At 42.1% G+C, this 25,861-nt stretch overlaps 1 protein-coding gene across 1 annotated transcript; it reads left to right on the top strand.

Annotated features, from left to right (window-relative positions):
- Window positions 1-2,356: 2,356 nt before the first annotated feature.
- On the top strand, window positions 2,357-25,132 carry LOC100272972 (uncharacterized). Its single transcript, NM_001147423.1, is given in 22 exon segments — window positions 2,357-2,822; window positions 6,169-6,220; window positions 6,347-6,406; window positions 6,551-6,575; window positions 6,647-6,732; window positions 6,813-6,924; window positions 8,044-8,106; window positions 8,190-8,209; window positions 8,284-8,381; window positions 20,504-20,532; window positions 20,967-20,998; window positions 21,101-21,148; window positions 21,228-21,288; window positions 21,372-21,469; window positions 21,547-21,622; window positions 21,728-21,747; window positions 22,331-22,428; window positions 22,519-22,628; window positions 23,318-23,395; window positions 24,242-24,339; window positions 24,412-24,497; window positions 24,737-25,132. Coding segments are annotated over 22 exon segments (1,611 nt in total). The 5' UTR covers window positions 2,357-2,605; the 3' UTR covers window positions 24,781-25,132.
- Window positions 25,133-25,861: the final 729 nt, after the last annotated feature.

Below are 25,861 nucleotides of genomic sequence, written 5' to 3'. Positions count from 1 at the left end.
CTAGACTTCATTCCAAGACACAACCAAAGAGATCAAATCCTCTCCCAAGTCCGGAATCACTCCAAACAAATTAGTGACTAGAGAGAGAGATTTTTGTGTTCTTTTGAGCTCTTGCGCTTGGATCACTTTTCTTCTTCCTCTATTCTTGCTTTCAAGTTCCTTGTAATCAAAGCAAGAGACACCAATTGTGTGGTGGTCCTTGTAGTGGACTTAGTGTCCCGTTTGATTGAGAAGAGAAGCTCACTCGGTCTAAGTGACCGTTTGAGAGAGGGAAATGGTTGAAAGAGACCCGGTCTTTGTGACCACCTCAACGGGGAGTAGGTTTGCAAGAACCGAACCTCGGTAAAACAAATCACCATATGTTCATCCGCTTTATTTCTTTGTTGATTTGTTTTCCCTCTCTTTCGGACTCGAATTTAATTCTAACGCTAACTCCGGCTTGTAGTTGTGTTTAAAGTTTATAAATTTCAGATTTGCCTATTCACCCCCTCTAGGCGACTTTCAACATCTTTGATAGATACATAGTTGCGTATAGTAACAAAAGATGGTCCAAAATAGCTAGAATTAAGAGGAAATGTAAGTTTAACATAATATTTGTACAACAAACATTACATTGCCTTATATTTACATTAAGTAGGTTGTTCATCATTGCATAATAACAAAAGATATTCTAAAGTTGCCCGTCTAGTATTCTTTGAATGGATTGTTCATGGTGTTTTGTTAGCATTGTAGTCGTCCGGACTACAACTTGAACTAAGCTTCTTGAGTGTACAATAGAAAGGTACAAAATTACCAATTTGTGCCCACTTTCGATTTTGACGCGCAAGTCCATCAATCGTATGCACAGTAATAGTACATATGCTTCTGCGACAAAGTGGTTTCTAATGATGATTTTTGAATCTTGATTTTGACGCGCAAGTCCATCAATCTTATGCACATTAATAGTACATATGCTTCTGCGACAAAGTGGTTTCTATGATGATTGTTGAATCGTATCATAGATTTTCTTAGAGGGTGTGTGATCCTCATTGTCCATAGTCTGCACTCCAGAAAAAGTATTCGTTGGAAACCTTATATATAAGAGAAGTATATTTCTTTGGTGCCTTATTTAGTTTTTGTATCTACCTCTGCCCACTTTTTTATACCTCAGTAAAAAGAAGAGCACAATAATTGGAAAGAAGAGGATGCATTATTATAATGTTGATAAGGTACAACATTGAAAAAATGCATCAACAACAATGAACAATGCGAAAAAGTAAATCATGCAACACTTAAAAGAAGAAACTTATAATACCACCACCAACATAAAAGAATAATAGCAGGTGTTAGGAAGACATAAAGGAAGGCATAACTAAAGGTACCTTAATCAAGCAACAAATTTCTAAGCAGATATATAGAAGTTAATGAAATCTGAACTGCCCAACGAAAGTCTATAGTTCACACACAATTAAAATATTCATAAGAAACTGAAAAAGATGTATTTGGAAAAATAAAGATAAGCCCAACATAAATTAAAAGGCAGAACAAATTGTATCAAGGTGAAGGAAAAAAGAGGCTTGCAAGGAAATGCATATGCAGGTACAACAAACACAACAAAGGGCACGATAAGCATTCTGCAAGCACAAATACAAAAAAGAAAAAACAAAGTCATGACAAATTTTCACATCACCTTCAGAATGCGGAGGTCCTCTTAGATTGGACAAGCCTTGTGTCTAAATTGCCGGACCTCCTAAAAATGGAATGCAAATGATTTAATAAGAAAGTTTCACATATTACACGAAGGAGCATTGACGCAACAAACATACTTAATACAACACATTAGACACACATGTTTCGAAATGAACAAAATTAACATTATGTGTAAAATAGCATGGACAACACAGCAGAAGCAAGATTCTTAGACACTGCACTCACGTAATCATTGTGTTGAATGCATTATGAAGACAAATAGCATAGGAGGATGTCGATGTGGGAACCTGCTTGGGTCACCTGGCAGCCAACACACAAAGAGCCAGAATATAAATGATGTGACATCTTTTATCGTCCATTTACATTAACTTATTATACTTGCTCTAAATCTATCTACGACAACTTATCAATCGCTATATCAATATTCAAAATTCACTATTCAAATAGTATAATGTTCAATACAGAATAATATTTTAGTTGATTATATGGATAAACGGTCGAACATGGTCTAAGCAATGTCTTAGTTGACCTTTTTGTTCTTCTTCCTGTACAAAGGCGCAAGGAACAAAACGACATCAAATTTCCAGCCCGTTCTTCTGGACCGATGACTTTTTCTGGTTGGTTCCAAGTTCCAACATGACAGGCACGAAGGCAAGTCGAGCAGACAGCAACATCTAGCACGAAGCACCGGCCTTGTACGCATCCTCCCTTCGCATCGAGGAATCGCGGGCCCACCGCGGCACCAAGGCCCCCCGCATTCCGTCCCGCCGCGGCGTCGCTCCCTTGTTCTCTCCCGAGCCGTCCGCGAACCAACCCGTGCTACCTCCGATTCTTCGCCTCGTCGTTCTTTCTAGAACCTCCGCTCCGCCTAATCCCGAACGAGACTAGGGAGGTTCCAGCGCCGCCGGTGGGGGAGATGGCGCTGGAGCTGAGCCTGGCCTCGGCTTCGCCGCCGGCGGGCGGCGGCTTGGCGCAGCCGCCGCCCCTCGCCCCACCCGGGAAGGAGCAGCAAGTGGCCGGCGTGGGGATTCTACTGCAGATCTCCATGCTCGTGCTCTCGTTCGTCCTCGGCCACGTCCTGCGCCGCCACCGCTTCTACTACCTCCCCGAGGCCAGCGCCTCGCTTCTAATTGGTACGTATGCGCCTGCCCTGCGCACCATGCCTTACCTCCCCGAGACTGAAATGTTAGGCATAGTGGCTACTCACTCTGGTACACTATAGACGATTCATTTAGGACGATGGTTTTAGATGCTACAAATAAATCTTAGTTCTCAAGTTCATAAATATGCTTTCATCGAGTTTCTTACAGAATTGGAGCGTATTCACGACGTAAAACCTATCAAAAAACATAATGGTTACTTCATCGGTACTTTTGTTCCTTGTCACCTTGACTAATTCATCAGCGCCTGTCGGAAGAGCTTTTAAGTCAGTGTCCTGTATCCCTCAGGATGCAATGCCTACATTCAGTTTCACATCTCTAGTATCCACTTTTTTTTTCAAGCAATCACCCATAGGTAGGCCCTAGCCTCCTTGACATCTCTAGTCTCAACCTTTTTTTTTCAAGCAAGCACCTCTAGTTTCCTTGACACTCTGCTGCTGGTTTGAACTCGAATTGGCCTCTTTTGGTCAATACTTTTTTCTCCAACATGTAGGAGAGCTGCTTATCATTTATAATAAGAAAAAAGGGAAAGACCCCTTACAAACACCCCAAACTCACACCAAAGAAGCTAACCTAGATGCTCGCCCTTGCTATAATAAAAGGCGACCTTGGCTTAGTCTCACATAGGCAGCAGGCCAGCTAAGTAAGAAATATTCCTGGCGCCTGCAATATACCACAAGCTCATGTCCTCTAAGGAAAGAGTTGAAGCCCAGGGCCCTGGGCTAGATTAGGCAAAGCTCCATCAAACACACAATGATTCTTATGGAGTTATGGTTCCAAAGTGTCCAAGCTCCCAAGATGATGATAGAGTTCAAGCTTTTTATTGCCAAACCATCCACAGACCTCGTTTGTTCTGGCCCAGCAGCACTTGCAATACTTTGCCTACCAATCCTTTGCAGCAATCTGTACAAAAAATCTCATGCAACACCAGAAGACGGTTGATAGTTACCGAGTCCTAATAACAATAAGGACACTGAGTTGGATGATCAAGACCATGCCGTGCTAGCCTATTGGCTATCCAGCACCTATTATGTGTGACCAACCACATAAAGAAGAGGTATTCGCCTGGCGCCCAAGTTTTCCAAATCCTCTCACATGGTTCAAATCTTACTGCGCCCTGAAAAAATAATAACCACTGAATTTCAACTTGAAATGACCTCTTTTGGCAATACTTATTTCTAACTTTGCCTCGTTTGAATTGTTAGCTATAAACCTGAAATTCATGTCACCACTTCCTTTTGTAGCACTATGTAAATTGTATTTATGGTTACTTTTGACTTGGATAAAGGAGATTTCTGTTTTGTTGCTACTATTTCTATTTGAAATCCCTGTTTGTGATGTCATGCTACTGGTATTGAGCTAAACGATGTTGATAGTGCAAGTTTATTTGACGGTAAATGGTTATGGTAATCCCCTTGAAGAAAGTTATCCAAAATGTGCCCTCTAGCTAGCCAATGTGTCATTGAACTATCTCTAAAGTATGGAATTAAAAACCTTTGGTTGAGTGAAACGAGGAAACATTATCTTTGTGGGGTATGTAATCTTGATTACTGAAATTTATTGCAGTAATGCACATTGAGTGGTACCCTTGAAAGAAAATTAAAAATCTTCTACTGAAGCCTATGGGTCTGTCATGGTTTTCTGTTGATCGGTATCATAAGATGACTTGGTAGTTTGTGCTAAATGGTACATGATCACAAGATTAGGTCAGAATAATCTATTTCCTTCGTCAGTTCGTCCTCATACCAATGAACAGGGTGATGGGATCATGCCTAAATTGAATGGGGTGCTAGTGCTCATTAGGAAGGAGTTACAACTCTGGTGTTTGGTTAGGGCTCAAAGGGTTTCTCTTCTCCTTACACTTGCGCCAACTGATAGTTGATTTGTTGGTTGAGGTCATTTTGACTTTTACTAATTATTTTTTAGTGGCAAGCATGTATAACTGTTGTGGTGTTGGTATGTTATAAACCATTTTCTTCTAAATATGATGATACAAATCCCTCCTGTGTGTTCAAGAAAATAATCATGTCAACAAATGCATACTTGAATCTGTAGGCTAAATCATGCTGGGAGGTTATAGACTTATAGGCCTGTTTGGACGCTGACCTCCAACGCCACACCCCGCCTAAGGTGCGGCGACCGATTCGGCCGCCACAACTGCGGTGCGCGAAGTGTGGCGCAGCGTGGGGCCGGCGGCGGTGATCCAAACACGCCCTATATCCATTGCAGCCAGGCAATATTAAAACATGACATGCGGGGGCTAAGACAGCCCCAGGTTTTGTATTAAAAAAAGTCCTTCTCACACAGGTCGAGGAAACCACTGAACCTCTGCTCCACCCATACACAACAACAACCGTAGCCCATGTGATAACGATGCGATCAAGGCCGGGCCTTAGACCTGTGCTTTGGTGTGGGAGTATGGGGCAAACAAGAGGATTTTTTAACCCCAACCTGAAATTCGCTTCCACGAGGAGTTGAACTTAGGACTTGAGGAGTGCTACTCAGACTACCTACCAACTCAGCTAGAGGCCCTTTCTCTAGTCAAGCCATATTGCTTCCCAAAACATCACATAAGATGACTTAAAAAGTTATTTTTTGGTATTTTCTCCCTCTGATCCGGTTTCTTAGGCGTGATGAGCAGTACTCCAGGTACTGGTAAATGGTTGCATGGATGTTCACATTAATATGGACATTAACTTGGCCTCGGGTGGCATGCTGGAATGCCAAATGCCACATCCTGTTCCTATGCATTCCTCACAGTCACAGACGACTGGTCATCACCTAGTCTGCATTTGTCCCTTGCTCACAACTGCCCAGTGGAAGTCTACATGGATGCCTACACCTCAACATGTATGCATGACCAGCAGGAGTATTTAATTGCCACAAACCTTGTAAAGCGGCCACACATAGGTAATTGAACTTTTGGAGAAATACTGCAGCGCCTTAGAAACCGGGACTGGAGGGAGTGTTATGGACTGACAAAATTCAATAGTCAAGTTTGATCACTAGAAAAAAAATTCAAATGCACAATTTTACGTGGTGATTCACGATAGCTTCTGTTGTTTGATCAATGAGAACCAGTGGAAAAAGTAGGCTTCTTGTATGGAAAGCGTGCTTCTCTGAAGCCAATTACTCAGGTCACAGGTCAGCCAACAAGTAAAAGGAATGTAGGTAGAAATAATTGGGCTCTTTCCATTATTTTTGTTCTTATAGTTCCTTCTTAAATTGGTGCTTCCCTCCAGGTATATTTATTTGATTTTTTTGCTCAAGCACAGTGCAGTCATTGTTTACCTGTGGAACTTCAATGTTTTTGTTTCAGGCTTAGTTGTTGGTGGCCTCGCTAATATTTCAAATACAGAGACCAACACAAGGTTTATATTATTTTTGCAATTTTATCTATTATACATCTTCAATATCTGTTCGTTCATTGTGATTTAAATTTGCACAAGATTTGAGCATGTTATGATTAATTATGTCTTGTTTACATCAATTTGCAGGACGTGGTTCAACTTCCATGAAGAGTTCTTCTTCTTGTTCTTATTACCTCCGATAATATTATATCCTTTTTTGAAATTCTTTGTCTATCACTTGGATTTTCTTGATGAAAAGAAAGGTCTACTACCTACCATATTGCTTATCCATAAGCATATTTACTGGAGTATTTTTGAACATTAGATTTGTATTCCTTGACTCCAATATACCCAGTCGGGTTTCAGCTTATCTCCGGTTAGTACTTCAGCGTGGCTACATTTTTCTTTCTCTAAGCTACCTTTTTTAATCTCTTAATTGGTTTACAGAAACCATTCTTTGCAAACTTTGGGGCTATCGTAACTTTTGCAATTCTTGGGACATTCATTGCTTCTGTTGTAACAGGAGTTCTTGTGTAAGCAATTAAACAAACTCTACTTACCAGATTTTGCTGAAATATTTTGTTTCCTGATTCTATTCTGTATCACACTGCAGCTATCTTGGTGGGCTGACATTTCTAATGTACAAACTTCCACTGGTTGAATGCCTTATGTTTGGTGCTCTTATATCTGCAACTGATCCTGTCACAGTGCTATCAATATTCCAGGTGCCTCGTATTTGTTTTTGTTGTCATTGTTGAACTTGTAGTTCGATATAATCTTACAAAGCCATTTTATTGATATGTTTGATCTTATTCTTATGTTTCTTATCTATGAAATTAATGCAACAGCTAAGTTGTCTCTGTTCTTCGAAGAAGCTCCAGCGTTCTAGTTTTTTGTTTATGGAACATTAGATGCTATCATTTTTTGATACTTTACCTGTTAGTGATTTTGAGCATGCTCTTTAGCCTAGGTTTATTGTAACTTTCAGTAAATCAGGCCTTACACATAAAGTTGGGATTTAGAAGAGATCTTCAGAATTTATTTTGAGCATCCCCTCCTTGTAACATCTTTAATCCTAACCAGCCCAATTATGCAGCCTATTATTTATTTGCTTCAAATAGGCAGCTAGTCATAGAAAGTTTTGCTGATTACGAAAATAAATATTAGCTTATGCTGTTGCATGTCAGATACCTAAGCTGCAGTGCAAAATGAACAAGAGATGGCTTGCAGTCCTGCACACTGCACATACTATCTTGAACTTAAAGTTACCTGAAAAGGAAAAAGCTCATTCCCACTATCTGATAAAAAAAGGGCGTACCCAGTGCCGTAGGCTTCCCGCACTGTGCGGGGTCTGGGGAAGGGTATCTTTAAGCGCCAAGCCTTACCCGCATAATATGCAGAGGCTGGGGCTCGAACCCGGGACCATCCAGTTACAGACGGTAGGCTCTACCGCTGCACCAGGCCCGCCCTTCTCTACTATCTGATAAAAAATGATAAAAAAATTTTAGTGCCATTGTTTTCTCATACAATTATAACTGTTTATGTTAATTGTAAGTTTCAAAATGAAATCCATGATAATCAGTACATACTGGTGTTTCATCAGAACAGATGTCTTCATTAGCTGTAAAGTTAATGTATATTTCATCAGTTTAGTGAAGTTGTGCTAAGCAACCATTCTAACATGCTCCAGTAGATATTCTTCTTCCTTAGTCTTTCATTAAACAGATTCTGTCCAGTGGTAACCATGACCTAAATTTAATTATGCATTAGGCTGAGAAGATGTCTGATTCTGAAGATGTCCATAGACTGATAATGCACAGCTCTTTGAATTCGTTTCTGTGCAGGAACTGGGTTCTGATGTTAACTTGTATGCTTTGGTGTTTGGAGAATCTGTTTTGAATGATGCGGTCTGTTTTCAATTGCTTGCAGTTTACTAGTCAGCACTTGTACTTATGACTAACTTGCATGTATCCCTGTTTGGAAAGGACAGATGGCAATTTCTCTTTACAGGTCTGCCTCTGGCTCTGAGCTGATGCATATTTTTTCAAAACCATTTTCTTGCTTACATATGTACTTCTCTTCAGGACAATGTCATCAGTCAGAAGTCATGCAGCAGGCGGCGAGAACTTTTTTATGATGATTCTCCAATTTCTCGAAACCTTTGTTGGTTCAATGTCATCAGGTTGCACTTTTGGTCCACATTCAGCTGTTGCATGGTTCTAAAGTTTACAAAATTGTGTCCTTTACTATTGTGAGCATATGGAGTTCGGCAATTCACATCTTGCGAGATTTAATAATACTGTGAAATCTCCATTTCTACCATTTTTTACAATCTAAGGCTTGGTCTCCTGCTGAACCTAAATAGGCAATATACAAGTTATCTAACTGCAAGTTTTGTTTCAACTGAATCTGCTGCAGCATTTGTCTGTTTGGCTACATTTACACAAGTTATCTAACTGCAAGTTTTGTTTCAACTGAATCTGCTGCAGCATTTGTCTGTTTGGCTACATTTACAATCTTACAATAGGCATAGGTAAAATATCATGTTACCAATCTAATATATAGTTGAATACTGGGCTGCTCTTTATCAAAAGGTACATGGTCACTATTGAGTTACATGCACTGGCCAGTTGAATCAAAAGCTTAAGCTAATGGGGAGAGTCAGGCCTCAACGTAGAATAGGAGCAAGCAACAATTATTTTATTTAACTGCGTTAATCAGGATATAAAATCAAGACATCTGGCTTGTTATCATATTGAGTTGAATGCACCAAGGTTTTAAAGTCGGCTAGTCGACTCTAGTCGCCTAAGCACCGATAAGGTGACTAATCGGGATTAGTCGAGCCTAGTCGTCCATCTATAACAGGACCATATATATATATATATATATATACTGTATTTATATATTACACCTGGGTGCATTCAATATAGAGAATGCACCCAGGCCGAACCTATGTGCCAGGTCCGAGCCAACCGTCTCACCCAGGCCGGTTTCGTCCCTCCCGCACGCTCCGGACAGAACCTTTTCATTTTCCCGCTCCCGCTCCCGCTCCCGCCCCTCTTTCTCCGTGAACGGCTCCTCCGCGAACGGCTCAACCTCTTCACATAAGTTGCAATCACACCAGACTTGCAGTTGCAATTATACCAGACAGCAGTTGCAATCATTGTTTTGTTTAACAGATTTTTGGACATAGTTATATAGAAGTTGCAATCACACCAGACCAGCAGTTGCAATTACACCAGGCAGCAGTTGCAATCATTGTTTGTTTAACAGATTTTTTAGACATAGTTATATAGAAGTTGCAATCACACCAGATCAGAAGTTGCAATTACACCAGACAGCAGTTGCAATTATTGTTTGTTTAACATATTTTTGGACATAGTTATATAGAAGTTGCAATCACAACAGACCCACAGTTGTAATTACACCAGACCAGTAGTTGCAATCTTGTTTGTTTAACAAATTTTTGGACATAGTTATATAGAAGTGCAATCACACCAGACCAGCAGTTGCAATTACACCAGACCAGCAGTTGCAATCATATTTTTTAACAAAATTTCTCAGAGTTATTCAGTACTTGCAATCACATAAGAGCAACTCAGCAGTTGCATCCACACTACACCAGCAGTTGCAATTACAACACACCATCGGTTGCAATCATTTTGTTTACATTTTTTAACAGATATTTGAGTAAAATTATACAACAGTTGCAATCACACATAATGCGGGCTTGCAATCCCACCTAATGCGGGGGACAGGGAGGCACACAGACAGAGAGGCGCGCGGCGGCGCGGGGACAGGGAGGCGCGCGGCGGCGCGAGGACAGGGAGGCGCTCGGCGGCGGTGGGATCTAGGTTTAGAGGATCAGAGGAAGAAGGAGGAGACGGCGGCGGCGCGGGGATAGGGATGCGCGCGGCGGCGGCGAGGGCGGGGAGGCGCGCGAAACAGGACTTACGCCTGGGTGCATTCAATATAGAGAATGCACCCAGGTGCATTTTAGCAGCGCCGTATATATATATATATATATATATATATATATATATATATATATATATATATATATATATATATAATAATTGTTGCTCCACAATTAAACTGTAGAATGATCATGTTTTCACTAAAAGGTAAAGATCACTTAGACACTTACATTGGATTGGAGTATACAGCAATACACTGCCACATTGATTTCAACTCCAGGATTACACTTCAGTGGATGCAACAGCAAGTTCTTCTCCCTGTTCTTGCATTTCTTCATCAGAATCAGATTCACCAAACTGTGGAGGACGAGCAATACACTTCCTTGTTCTAGTGTATGTTCTGTTAACAGCCCCAACAGCAGCTCTAGGGAGATTTCTACCCCTTAGATGCTCAGTTGCACCAACAGCTTCATCAACAACCCTCTAAAGAGAATTTTCAACGTTATTGTCCTCATCATTTTCATGAACCCACTCATTTTCCCTTTGGAACTCTTGTAGGATCTAGGGGTTGCTTTTCTTTCCCTTTGAGCCAAACTCTCTAATTCTTTGAAATCTATTTGCCATCTTTCGGTTGTAGCTAACATACACCAATTTGTCCTGCCTTTTATGTTCTAAACGGTTTCTTTTCTTGGTATGGATCTACATAACGACAAAAAAAGGAAACCTAAGCAATTTAGAGAAGACAAAATATGCAAACAAAAGGTACACATACATTAGCAAATGCACTCCAACTGCGCTCACGGTCTGAAGCAGAACAACAAAGGCTCACAATTTTCTTTGCTAGACATTGGAGCTCAAATGTATTACCACCATATGATCCCCACCAGTTAACTGTAGGTAATTAAAATCAAATTGTTACTAGTGAAAGGGGAACAAAACTTACTAGAAGAGGGGATAGACTTACTAGGATTTTTTTATCTCTATCTCTTATTGCACCAGGCTTTGAGAAAGTATCACCTTCTGACCTCTGATAGTCATCAACTTGTTTACTTATCTTACTTTGCTCATCTTCATCAACCACCATCTTCCATAAAACATCATTAAACATAGACCTCAACCTTGCAGCACTCCTCCTATCTTTTTCCCTCAAAGTAAAAAACTTGCTTGGGTTTAAGAACAAGGCTGCTCCATATATCTTTTGCTCCATTTGATCATCCCATCTCTTTTCATAGCAATCCAAGACCTCTCTAAGCAACTGTGGCTTCTTTTTTTTTCTCGAAAGCGCAGGAGAGCTGCGCGAAAATATATTAAGAAGGGGAAAAAAGGTCCAAGAAGGACCCCAAGATACAGATAAGGCCGCCCTATGGCGGCCAAAAACAAGCATAAATGAAACCATCCATGACAAAAACACTGCTACCAAAACAGCACTACAACTATCTAGCTAACAGGTAGACCTGGGATGGGGGCAGTAAGCAAGGACAACTTCTTTGCACCAGCCATAACCCAAAGATCAATCTCCAAACCAATGCTTCTAATAGCAGCAGCCACACTAGGACTCTTATTGTCAAAAACGCAGCCATTGCGATGTTTCCAAAGGGTCCAAACACCAAGAATGACAAGAGAATTAAGACCATTTCTTGCAACCCCAGGAATCTTGGTGCTCAAGTCTTGCCACCAATCCATAAAAACCCCTTCACAGGACTGATGGGCCAAGTGTTGTAGATTTACAAGAAGAAGCAGCTTGAACCAAAATTCTCTAGCAAAAACGCAGCCCAGCAGCATATGATTCAAGGTTTCCTGATCCTGATCACATAATGGACATCTCTCCGGATGATCCATACCTCTTTTTTGCAACCTATCAGCTGTCCACACCTTCTTATGAGCGACCAACCACATGAAAAACTTAGATTTCGGAGGAGCCCAAGTCTTCCAAATTATATGAAAAGGCTCAAACTCAATTGACCCAATAAAGAAACCCCTATAAGCTTCCTTGGAAGAATATTTTCCATTGGCAGCAAGGCGAAAGAAATGCTTGTCTTCAACATGAGGTCTTAGCTGAACCAAATCTAATAAATCCCACAGGAGAAGATACTCGTTGATAACACCCACTGAAAGGCCCCCCTGAATGTCCGAAATCCAGCTGTGATTGGAAAGAGCGTCCGATACTGTTCTCCGATTAGTCCTTTGCTTAGAAATAATTCTGAATAACCGTGGAGTTAAATCTGCAATTCTATGTCCCGACAGCCACCTATCTGTCCAAAAAAGCGTGGAAGCACCATTACCAATATCAGTTTGCATAGCCATTGAGAAGAAATCTTTTACTTTCTTAGGAACATGGATAGAAATAGAAATCCAAGGGCGAGTTGGATCAGTTTTTGCCAACCATAACCAGCGCATTCTAAGTGACCAGGCAAGCTCTTTTAAGCTCGAAATACCAAGTCCACCCAGCTCAATAGGCCTGCAAACAGTCCCCCAGGCCACTTGACAGTGACCACCTCTTGCATCTTTCCGCCCTCTCCATAGAAACCCACGACGAATCTTGTCAATAGCTTTGAGCGCCCAAGCTGGAAGATCCACAGCCATAGCAAGATAAATGACCATCCCTGTGAGAACATACTGGACGTGGATTTTGCGACCAGATTTAGTCAATAAATCAGCCTTCCAACCAGCAAGTTTATTTGCAATCTTATCAATGATGGGCTGAATCTGATCTCTAGTGACCTTTTTAATAGCTAGCGGTAGACCCAAGTACCGACAAGGAAAATCAGCCACCTCGCAAGGTAGCAAGTCATGAAGCACAGCAAGGTCTTGATCGTCACATCTAATAGGATATACACTGCTCTTCAAGACATTAGTACATAAGCCGGAAGCCTCTCCAAAGAGGTGAAGAATATCCAAAGTAATATTGATATCCAAAGCAGTCGGGCGAAGGAATATCACCACATCATCAGCGTATAACGAAATCCGGTGCTGCAAAATCCGTGGGGCAAGGGGCTGCAACAGCCCAACCTGTTCAGCACGGTTAAGTAAGAATACCAAAATATCCATGACCAAGATAAACAGAAAAGGGGACAAAGGATCGCCTTGTCTAAGACCACGTCGGTGAATAATAGTCTGTCCAGGCAGTCCGTTAAGTAACACCTGGGATGAAGAGGTCCATAACAAACCACTAATAATGTCCCTCAATATCTGACCAAAGCCCAAATGTTGCAGAACTTCGAGGAGGAAAGGCCAAGCAACTGAATCAAAAGCCTTTGAGATATCTAACTTCAGGAGGATTCGAGAAAGTTTATGTTGATGGAGAAAGCGAGTAGTCTGTTGCACTAACATAAAATTATCCTGAATGAAGCGACCTTTAATAAAGGCACTTTGATTAGGAGACACCATAGTGTGTAATCTACCCGCCAGACGATTAGCAAGGAGTTTAGTGAGCAGTTTTGCGAAGCTGTGAACTAAACTTATAGGTCTGAAATCTTTTACTTGATCAGCCCCTTCAAACTTTGGGATGAGGGTGATATATGCAGTGTTTAGAACATGAAAATTAATGAATCTTCTGCATCCAACAGCCGAAAACGCAGCCATAACATCAACCTTGATAATATCCCAGCAAACCTTATAAAATCTCCCCGTGAAACCATCCGGACCAGGGGCCTTATCTAAGGGAATAAGACAGATTGTATCCCACACTTCCTTTTCTGAGAATGGGGCATCCAAGGCTGACAGATCAAAGTTTGGAATCCCCAAGTTTTCCAAGGATATAGTATGCTCTCTATCACTGCAGAGCCCCAGCAACCTGCCATAAAAATCATCAATCAGATTGGCCTTGTCATCATGACTAGAGAGGACTGCTCCATTGGACACCAATTTTGTGATGAAATTTTTCTTCTTTCGAAATCTGGAATGCATATGAAACAGTTTAGTGTTGGCGTCCCCCTCACGCAGCCACCCAATTCTGGACCTCAACCTAGCAATAGTCCTTTGAAGGGAAGCAAGGGCCAGAGAATGTTTCTTAAGATTTACTTTAAACCACAACTCAGCTGGAGACAGCAGGCGAGAGTCTTGGGCAACTTCCAAGTGATGCAACAACACTCGGGTCAGAGCCAAAGTGGACGAAATATTTCCAACTTTTTTAGCACTCCATTCATGCAGCCCTTTAGCAGCAGCTTTCAACTTAAGATTCAGAGTGGAAAAATGACAGTTCGAAACAGGGACAGAATGCCATGCCAACTGAACAACCTCCAAAAAACCATCAATCTTGGGCCAAAAAGCTTCAAAATGGAACCTGCGCCTACCCGAAATGTTATCCCTCAAACCCAAAAGAAGGGGACAATGATCAGAGTCATTGGAGGCCAGACTTTGAAGCAGAGAATTCGGAAACATTTCCTCCCAATCCAAGGTACATAAAACCCTGTCCAACTTCACTAAGGTAGGATTAGCCTGCTGATTGGACCACGTGTATTTTCTACCATTCAGAGGAAGATCACTCAGAGCAAGGTCGTTGATCAGATTGCGAAATCTTCCCATCATACCCCGGTTGAAATGTGGGGTATTCTTATCTTCAGCTTTATAGATCAAATTAAAATCACCAGCAATCATCCATGGTCCAAGACACAGCCCCCTCAGATTTCTGAGTTCCTGCAGGAATAGGATCTTATCATTATTTCCCTGCGGTCCATAAACACAAGTAAGCCACCAGGGGCTCCCATTTCCATTGAGAAATTGGACTGAGACGCTATTATTCCGGATATACTGCGTGCCTGTGACAACCACATCTTGTTTCCAAGCCACCAAAATCCCACCACTGGCGCCAACAGCAGGTAGCTCGATAAAATTAAGAAACTCGGAGCCTAAGGCTGATAGGAGGACCCCTCTGGTAACGACATCCAATTTAGTTTCTTGTAAGCAAATGATATCAATTTTTGAGGAAGTAACTAAGGAACGGACTGAGTCTTGCCGAGCCGAGGAATTTAATCCTCTTACATTCCATATCAGAACACGATCCGGATTCATTGACACAAGGGCGATGAGAACAACAAAAGGAAAAACAAAGCAGATCCAATCCTAGACCCTACAGTTGGTCAGGAACCTGCCAGCCAAACAAGGCTGCAAGGGCTTTTACATGAATATCAGACAAAGATGTCTTGAAAAGATCAGCATACTCCTCTTGAGCCCTCTGGTCAATCCCCACATTATCAGCAATTATACCAACTGCCTTCATGATTTTCTTGATAGCACGTCTGTCAAGGTCAGAGGCATTAAATTCAACGCCTACACCAGCAACTCTGCGGCTGCGACGTGGCACCGATCTGGAGGGCAATTTGTTGTCCTTCTTCTTCAAGATGACTGGAGGAGCAGGAAGCAATTTAGAAGGTTGCCGAGTAACAGATTTAATGAACACTTCTCTCTGCAAAGACTGGGAAGTCTCCTGCTCGCCAGAAGGAGAAGGAAGAAGACTGGGAGCCACCCCAGCTGGAGACATCAGAATGTCTGCCACAGCCGCAGTAGGCTCAACCAAACTCTCCTGCTCGCCAGAAGGAGAAGGAAGAAGACTGGGAGCCACCCCAGCTGGAGACATCAGAATGTCTGCCACAGCCGCAGTAGGCTCAACCAAACTCAAAATAGGTTCAGAACGTGTAAAAGTTATTGCCGTGGCTGGAGACACAATAGCATCTGCCACATCCCCGATAATGACTGGGCCCTGACCAACGTGATCTGTCCCATCAGCAGCCAAACCAGTCGCCGAAGCTGGAGAAATTATAGCATCTGCAGCAGCCCCGACATTGCCATTCTCATCAATACTGTCAATCAGCTGTAGCTTTTGATGTCTTTTCCTGGAATAAACTAACAGACTTGGTGACATAAGATGCTTCCTTGATAAGGAAGACTCCATAAGGTGAATGTTCTGCAAATCAGATTCAACCAAGGGAAGACCCACTCCCTCGGAGAGAACATTTACGTCCTGCAGATCAGATTCAACCATGGGAAACCGGGCTGGAGCATCAGAAATAATAGCAGCTTCCGAACAGATTCCACCATCCACTGGAATAACCTCTGGAGAGCCAGCCAAAGTATCTTCAGTAACGACAGTAGAACTAGTAGCTTCCAAAAATGCATCATCAACCGCAACCGGGAGTGGAGACACAAGAGCAGACGATGTCTTAGGAATCCAAATAGACACAGATGACTCCAACTTTCTCTTGGGAATCCAAACTCGCTTCATCTTCTTGACTGCACCTTTATCAGCGTTAAATATCCCCAGAGGGCCTAGCCGTTTATGGACCGCCAGGCGAGGCACCCTGACTCCTTCCTTCCCACAGGCTTGCACGCGCGGCCCAAGTCGCTGATGAACCGACACCCGAGGCAAGACCGCTGTCGTCGAACCTTTTCCGGGAGCATTAATACCAAAAGACGACCTCCTAGATCGACGTCGCCTCCGCCGCCTGCCCTGATCGGGATCATCCTCCGCCGGAGGAGGTGACGGCTGTAGGGACTGCAACATGTCCGGTCGATCAAGGACCTTCACCGACACCCGGATAGGGTAGACCAATGAACGGCGCAGCATACCACCATCGGTTGTGACCGGATCAACAATTTCAAGTTTAAACTCCTTGGGGATGGAGCCCGGGCTGGAGCACCAGGCGGTAACCTTGAACACCTCACGCTGTCGCTCACAATCTGGGTGAAGATCAGCAATCCAGCACCACTCATTGAGGAGAGCATGCACAGTTTCCAACTCCCAAGCATGTGCAGGGATGCCAGACACTTCAATCTCAACTTGGAAAGGCAGAGACGCCGCCGCAGATGAGTTAAGGGTTCTGCTCCACCGCATAACATGGATTTTAGTTGTGGGGGATAGATTCACAATTCTGCCCCCATCAAAAGCACGGTCCGCCATTTCTAAACTTGGAAGAATAAGAAGCAGACATGCAGGACCCAGACGACACATAGACAGCGAGTCATGAACAAGCGCCAGTCGCCGCGCAAAGCTGTCCAAAATAGCTTCCTCAACTGCTTCATTAATAGCCACAGTTACCGTGAGAACAATGGCACGATCAAGCACTTCAGTCCTCTGGTTGAAACTTGGAGACCAAGGGATGATCCGGGTAGGAGCAAACTGTGGCTCCGTGCAGACATCATCACCAGCATCAACAGCGATGTCGGACTCCAGGCGACGCCTTCTACCACGACTCACATCTGGGAGTGGCCCCTCAGCATCAACAGAGCACTGCGCCGCATGGACAGGAGGCAGCCGATGAACAGGAGCACACAGACGTCCAGCCATGCGCGAGCAGACCGGTGGAAAGGAAGGTTGCTGTCGGTAAGGCTGGAGGCGACGCGGACAAGTGTAGGAAGTATGCCCAGGTGTATGGCAAAGGAGGCAGCGGATGATGGAACGGCAGAGGGCAACCCGGTGATGAGGTGAGAGGCACTTGAAGCACCGTCCTTTAAAGGTCTCCAGAGCTTGAACACCAAACGACTTCTCCAGGCGGCGTCTCTGCTTCTGTGTGCGGCGACTCTCCACGAGTGTGAAACCATCACGATCCACCAGAGGCTTCTGAAGCCTGGGCTGAACCAAAGAGCGCAGTGGGGAAGACCGACGGACAAACCGTCCACCATCACCAGAGGAATTCTGCACGGAGGCCTGCAAGGTCCTAGCCTGGGCGCCATGGGAAACTATGTCCCCAGACGTCACCGAGACTGAGGCCGAGACCGTTCCCGCGAGCAGGATATCCTTGAACGAAGAAGGGCTCCCAACATCCAACGAATCCGACGAAGGGCTGGAGTCTCTCCACCTGAGAGCCTTGCCGCGACCAGAAGAGTGGGACGAGTGAACGAGATCCTGGTGAAGAAGAAGACGTCCCGACGCCTGGAGGGTGGCCGCCGCCCTTGGGGTAAGGGACGACGTGCGGCTGGTGGAGAAGGGCACTGCCGGCTGCACGGCGGCCGCCAGAGATGGGTGGGGGAGGATGGCGCCGGGAAGGGCAGGGGACTCGCCGTCGGGGAGGGCAGGGGAAGGGGCGGGAGGGGAAGGGGCGGGAGGAGGGAGTAGGGAACGGTCCATCCTCACTAACTGTGGCTTCTTACTCAAAGAATTAGTGATGCTGCTCTTTGCTTTTTCCATGGTTGCCATAATGTCAGGCATTGCTGGTGTTTCATCTCCATCTACTATTCTTAATGCAATAAGAAGTGGTTGTGAAGCTCAAAGACAGTTTTCCAACTTTGTCCAAAATGGAACAGGAAGGATAATGCTTTCAACTAGTTCTCCTTCTCTAGTTTTCGCCAATTTGTGATTATGCCCTTCATCACAAACAAACAAACTTTTAAGACCCTGCTTATTCTTTTGCATACTCGCTAATGTGAGGAATGCAGTAGCAAAACGGGTCACAGCAGGTCTCACTAGATCTCCACCAATCATACCTCTCATCATATCAAGAACTCGGCCATTCTTGTATACAAATCTGGTCACCTTCTTTGTATGATTAATGCAAGTGTTGAAATTGTTTATCTTCCCAATATCCTCTAGCATCAAATCCAAGCAGTGGGCTGCACACGGTGTCCAAAATAAAGTTGGAATCCTTTCCATAAGGATTCTTACCGCTGCTTTGAAATTTACCCCATTGTTCGTAACAACTTGCACCACATTTTCCTTGCCAACCTGATTTATGTGCTGCTCCAACAGATTTGCTAGCATGTTTGCATTTGCTACCTCGCTTGAAGCGTCCACCGAACCAAGGAAAAAGGTCCCTGCTGGACTGTTGGCAAGGAAATTGATGATATGACGGTGGTTTGTAGAGGTCCACCCATCAGACATGATTGAGCAACCATACTCCTTCCAAGATTCCTCATGTTTCTTCCTGAGTTCAGCTGTCCTTCCAACAGTCCTGTCAAGCAATTTGTCCCTGCAATCATGGTATGTTGGTGACCTATAACCAGGACCATACTGACCAATAGACTCAAGCATGATTTCCCAACTTCTTGAATTAATGACATTGAACGGTATCCCATTCTCAATTAAGAAGTCAGCCACATGATCATCAACAATCTGTTTTGACTCCTTATCCTTCTTTGTGAGATGCTCAAGAGTAGTTTGAGAACACTTAGAGTTATTCCTTTCTGCAACAACTTCCTCCGGTGTCTTACACAACATGGAACTAACTGACTTGCATTGCTTTTGGGTTTGTGGTTTAACTGGACCAGAAACCATGAAGGAGTTAATAGCAGCTTGAGCTAATTTCCTCTTCACTTGTTTTCCTGTCGTGCCAGAACTTGGTACTTCTCTTGCATCACTATCTTCTTGTCCCTCTTCTACATTCTCCCCTTCATTATCTAATAACAATTTCTTATTCCTTGCATTCTTCTTCAAGTAGCCTGCCATCTCCTTCCTAACCAATTCAGGCGCTCTTGGGCACATCCCTACATCACCAAACCCTCCAGCAAGATGTTGCTTGAACCTTTTGATTCCTGCTGGAGCAGGGACAGGTCGAAGCAGAGATGAGGGCGACGGGCCGACGGTAGATGAGGGCGGCGGCGCTCAGCAGTCAGCAGTCCAGCTCCAGCAAGCAGATGAGGGCGGCGGCACTCAGAGCAGTCAGCAGTCCAGCAAGCAGATGAAGGTGGCGGCGCTCAGCTCCATCTAGGGCAAACGACTGTATAAGGGGCTAAGGGCAGCGGCGTTCAGTTTCAGCTCCCATGGTGGGCCGGCCCAAATGGAAAAGAGCAGATACCTGCTTCATCTGCTGGAGCCCAAAACAGAGAACCTAGTCGGACACAACCCTAATCGGACGACCAGGTTTCTAGTCGCCCTAATCGCCCTTACAGAAGTCCGACTAATCGCGATTAGTCGGATGACTTTAAAACCATGGAATGCACCAACCAGTTTAACCCAAAAGATTAAGTTCATAGGGAGAGGTGGGCAATTCATTTTATACTCCAACAGTCACATTATCATATTTTTAAAGCACTGGAGCAAATTGTTCTTGTTCGCTTTCTTTAAACTGCCCCGGGCAGATTTCTATTTTTAACTTTCTACGATATTTATTTGCACCTTTACTTTTGGAAATAACATCCATTTGAACATTGACAGTATCACGTTAAGCTGCTGAACCTTGCAGTGTCATGGAGTAGTTTTGTCTTAATGTTTCAAGTAGGGCGATCAGTTATTTTAACAATAACAAATCATTTCTTTATTTCTAATGTCATTCTTGAAACAACAAGCTAAGAGACTCTCTTGCTTAAATGATATTTGTTGCATGTCTCTTTTGATTTAGGGATGGATTTTTCTAGGAATAAGCATACTTTTCACTCATAAAGTTTCTCTGATTTTTTGTGTTTTCCCTGTTCTTGTTCATTCATGAGCTTATATAACCATTCCAGATCCTGTTTGCAGGTGTGGGAGTTGGATTTATCTCTGCTCTTATATCCTTTTTCCTAAGTCTTAAATACAAAAGTTTGTTTCTAGCATATGAATGAATAGTTGCACACCTGTAATAATTGGTCTGTTGATCTAATGTAATGTACTTTTACTTTTTCATCAGATGTATTATGGAGCATATTTTGATCAATTCAATATCTTGCCCTTTAGCCAACTTACACAGGAAATTTGTTGACATACCTATTTTTTTTCTCGAATGCGTAGTGCACATCATTATATTAAGAAGAAAAGATTTATTGGCATACCTATTTGCTATGTTCTTCTCACCTAATACATTAGTAGTTAGTGCATCTGCAGTGCTGACTTCTAGCAAGTTTGATGCAAACATGGAGCATTTATTTGCTATTGTACGCCAAATGCTTGCTCTACTGCACATTGAGTTACTATATAACCTTGTGAGCCCTTGACCACTCAATACCTATTCAAATATGCTGGATTGGACGTTGATAAGTAAGTCACCATGTTGCCTATTTTTACTTTTCACCTTTTCTTTTGTTTCAAAGGACTGATATATGTTAATTTACTGATCTACTTACCTGCTTACTCTTTCAGTCTGCAGAACTTGGAGTGCTGCCTTTTTGTTCTCTTTCCTTACTTTTCGTAAGAATACTTCTAAACTTCAATGTAATTTTTCCTGTTGGGAGATTTGTTTCAGTGGAACTTTGTGAATTATATGTAGGTACATGTTAGCAGAAGGACTTGGCTTGTCAGGGATTGTTTCTATATTATTCACAGGGATGGTAAGCGCTATTGCAATTCATCATATTATATTATTCATGATTGTACTGAGATTGTACCTGACACATTTCATATTTATCCTCAGGTTATGAAGCATTACACATATTCCAATCTTTCAGACAACTCACAGCGCTTTGTTTCTGCCTTTTTTCATTTACTATCATCTTTAGCTGAAACATTTGTGTAAGCATCAGGAGCACTTGTAGTGTGTAATGGCCTAATTGGAAAATATAACCGTGCACTTTCTTATTTTCTTTTAGGTTCATCTATATGGGTTTCGATATTGCCATGGAAGAGCATAGCTGGTCACATGTTGGCTTCATCTTCTTCTCAATTGTATCCTTAAAAAAGCATTGTATAGTTTTAACAAAAGAATAATTACTGGCTGTGGCCTTTCAATTATTTAGTTTACCTTCGATTCCTTGACTTATTCGAAAACAGATATTCATAGTTGTTGCAAGGTATTGCTACGATATCCCTTTACATATTACATAGCCACATGTCTATTTTTGTTTCTCTATAGTTTGTAGCATTGCTTATATCGGGACTTCCATGATTTTTATCATTATGCTATGCCTATACTGAGATTTGAGCTGTTTGTTTTGAGGCATCGGGTGATCCATGACCTTCTTCCTTCTCATTTTCATGTTTGCTTTGAGGATTGGAATGGATTGATCCATGAACACTTCATTCTTGAATCTTGACAAAGCACATGATTTGTAGAAGCATGAGAGATGGAGTCATCATTGTGTGTCTATGGCAGTAAAGTACTTAGAAAAATGACCTATTCCTAAATCCAAAAACTTAATCTATTTTATCCAAGTTAAGCCTCAGTGCATGTGACAAACAGTATGCTGCATTCTTACTGCTTTCATTTGTGGGAGGAATTTATTTCCAATATGTTATTTTTTTTTTTGCTTTGCTGACAAACAGTATGCTGTTTTCTTACTGCTTTCGTTTGTGGGAGGAATTTATATTCAATATGTTATGCTTTTTTATTTTTCTTTGCTTCAAGGTAAACTTAAGGAACTTTTTAATGTATAGGGCTGCAAATGTCTTTTCTTGTGCATACTTGGTTAACATGTCTCGGCCAGAACATCGCCGTATACCTGTAAAACATCAAAAAGCACTTTGGTTCAGTGGTAAGTACCATTAGAGTAATAATTTTATACTGTAAGTATAAAGTGTAAACTGATACTTTATTAAGGTCGTTGCTATTTTTTGACAAACAGGTCTTAGAGGGGCCATGGCTTTTGCACTTGCTCTCCAATCTGTGCATGAACTTCCTGAAGGACATGGAAAAACGATATTCACCACCACCACTGCCATTGTTGTTTTGACGGTAATTACTTCTTTTTGACACTTATTTTTTACCACCGCACACGTCACATAAAGCTGGAATGCCATACAGCTCGGTAACATACTGCAGTTCCATAAGATAATGCACTAGGGTTGTAGACTTGTAGTTCAGTTGTTCAAAAAAAAAAGACTTGTAGTTCAGTTATGACTGTCACTGTGCTTGTCGTTTGGTGCACTTGTAGCATTTGCTTGTTGCCTATTGCAAAGCTAAAATATAAATTCTGCAAAATAATATATTAAGTTTAAAATTCAGTGCATGCGTAGTTTTGTCAAGCAGACATGTTTTCTTTGTAAAAAGATTGAAATTATGGGCTTTCTGAAGTGCCATATGTTATGGCCTCACTATGGTGGTCATGATAGTAACCGAAGAAGGTACTGTATGGTGTGCTGCTGGGGCTAGGGATTCTCAGGGACTTGGTTGTGGGACAAGCCTAGGTTCCACTCCCTGGTTTAGTTAGTATTATTATTGGTCACCTATCATCAGCCCATGCCATGATTGTTCTTGACTAGTGTGTGTGGGCATGTGGCTTGCATACATTGTATTTGTGTGTTTCTCTTTGTTGTCCATTTTTGTTAAGGAATGCTATATGTTGGAATGATACACAACACAACCACTACAATATCTTTACAAGTCTACTTTATTACTTTGATCAAATATGACTAATCACCCAGGTACTTCTCATTGGAGGGTCGACAGGAACTATGCTTGAATCTTTGGATGTTGTTGGAGATGAAAACACATCAAGAGAAGTAAGACTTGCTTATCTTAGCTTGTATGAGACGTGTGGCTATATCAATTATGTAGTATTTTGAATATCAGGTGGAATTCACATTTCGGTTTGAGCTCATAGCCATTCAATTTCTACTATATAAAGCATTAGTTTCTACCGTTTCTATTGTCGTCGTGCGACATCCCTTCTCTTACGTTCTCCTCTCCCTGCTCCTTCACATTTAAATGGTAAAAAAACTAAAATTATGTACAAATGGCGGTTCGAACCATGGTTGTTGGCTCCAAACCCACATTCATAGCCATCTAGCCAACAAAACACATGTTTTTATGTTTTATACTCTATACTCAAGCATAAATGAAAACCGTACAAAAATGGCACTTTACTAGTTTTCCAAATGTTTGTATTTTAACATTTTAAAATGGAAGAACTTGTCTTCTAGTTTTCCTATTTACAAAAAAAATTGGCTTTATGACACTCCACTAGAATGCACATTGTTCTGAGTTATACAGCACACTGTGGCTATTGTACATTTGTACTATAGTAACTTTACTTTATGACATAGGGGAGGGGTGTTGTGGCGTCTGAGTAAGACAGGGAGAGTACCATAAAGGTAGCCAAAATATTAAAATTACAGTACCACAATTTGGCTATTTTGTCAAGGGTTTGTTGGTACTGCTCCTGACAGACGTAGACTCCTGGTTAGTGAAGGTGTGGTTGATTTATCTGCCTTTAGTCTCCCAGGCTTAAATGATTTTAGGTTATTGTACTCTTTTGTGTCATGCTATTTCCTTGCTTTTAATACATCTGAGCCCTTCAAAAAACATGTGAGGCTACTTTATCATTTCTATGCGTTCACCATTCTTAGAATTACGAGGACAACAATGGTTACATGCCTCCAAGTTATGAAGAAGGAACATCCTCTGGAGGAGGATTGAGAATGAAACTCAAACAGTTTCACAAAAGGTATTTGGTTTCCATTTGCTTACAGGTAATGGGAAAGAAACAATAACTTATCCTTTTCTAATGATGATGCAGCACAACATCATTCACTGCCCTTGACAAGAACTATCTCACTCCATTTTTTACCAGTCAGACAGATGATGATAACGATGACGACTTCAGTGAGTAACTTATTTGTTTAACAGATATGCAGTAAATGATGTCACCGAACTATGAAATTGATAGTTTGTGTGCTACTTATAATTAAGTATAGCATAATTATCTTCATCCTCTATCTAGTCCACTAAGTCTTGTCAATCCACTTAGCAAATTCATGGTGAACAATTAGTCCTATCTTCAAACATTTGATTCTCCCACTTATTTCTGAAATTGTTTGTTGCTCTCTAATTCACTATGTCAGGTCAGCAACCCCAAAACCGAAGGCTAGCTTTTTATGATCAATAGCGGAATTTGATACTCTACATATCAAGCTAAATACACGGAGCAGAACTGACGTGCATGACTGTCTATGTGTGATTTGGTCGAACAAAATATAGCAGGAGCATACTTAGTTGAGTAGCATATGGCAGAGCATATCTGTATACCGTAGGACAAAAATCATAAGGGTTCGAATCAGTTGTTCCCATGGGGGACGAGGATGATGATAGCCAGGCAGCATGTATATATTTCTAGGCTTCCTTAAGAACTTAGTGGGGCTCCAGATGAAAAGCAGTGTGTTGTTGGAATTTTATAGACCCTACCTTGTGTTAGGTTAAATTTTAATAAACCCGACCGTTTGTCCGCTAAGTCGGCTATTATGCTCTTGTTGTAATTGACGCGTTGCACCAGTTGCCCCACTGGCTGGTTGCACCAGTGGGAAATTGACGCGTACCATATATAATGTTGCCATGGCTGATTATAAAAATTCTGCAAAGCACTGAAAGCAAATATCATCCCAGGTCAGGGAAGTATGCTGATGTTTATTATTTTAACGTTAACATTTACTCCTATTCTAACAAAGTAGTTCAGTTTTGAAATGGTTGGCCGGTTTAAGCTGGAACTAGAATTTATTGCAAGTACCATGTAGGGATTGAGCTGGAAAGTTGTTCTCCAGTTCTGCTACTGCAAGCAAGCAAAGTGAAGGAGGTACACAGGCATAAGTTATTTCTTAAACCTAAGTTCTGCATGCCACATTTGCTTCGTGTTAGACGTGTTCATAATCTGATGGTAATATGTGCAATTTTATAGTTTTCATGTGCAACATGAAGCGTCAGATCAGCACATCTCCTATCTACCTAAATCGTGCGACATGAACAAGCACCTAAAAGCCGGTAATAAAATTATAGTTAACCATCTGCTGTCATACAAAAAGAATGGAAAAAAAGACATTCATGAGTAATTGATGGCTACCATTGTCGCTCATCAGCTCACTTTCTAGTTTTCTCGATCACCGCTCACGTTCTAGTTGCTCACATAAACTAATATACAGAATGTGAGGAAACTCACGTGTAGCTGGGTCAGTACTTAGTCCAGTCTTAATAGAAGA

Source organism: Zea mays, chromosome 7, assembly GCF_902167145.1.
Source record: "Zea mays cultivar B73 chromosome 7, Zm-B73-REFERENCE-NAM-5.0, whole genome shotgun sequence".
Taxonomy (NCBI): domain Eukaryota; kingdom Viridiplantae; phylum Streptophyta; class Magnoliopsida; order Poales; family Poaceae; genus Zea; species Zea mays.
This window is presented reverse-complemented; position numbering and strand designations above follow the sequence as displayed.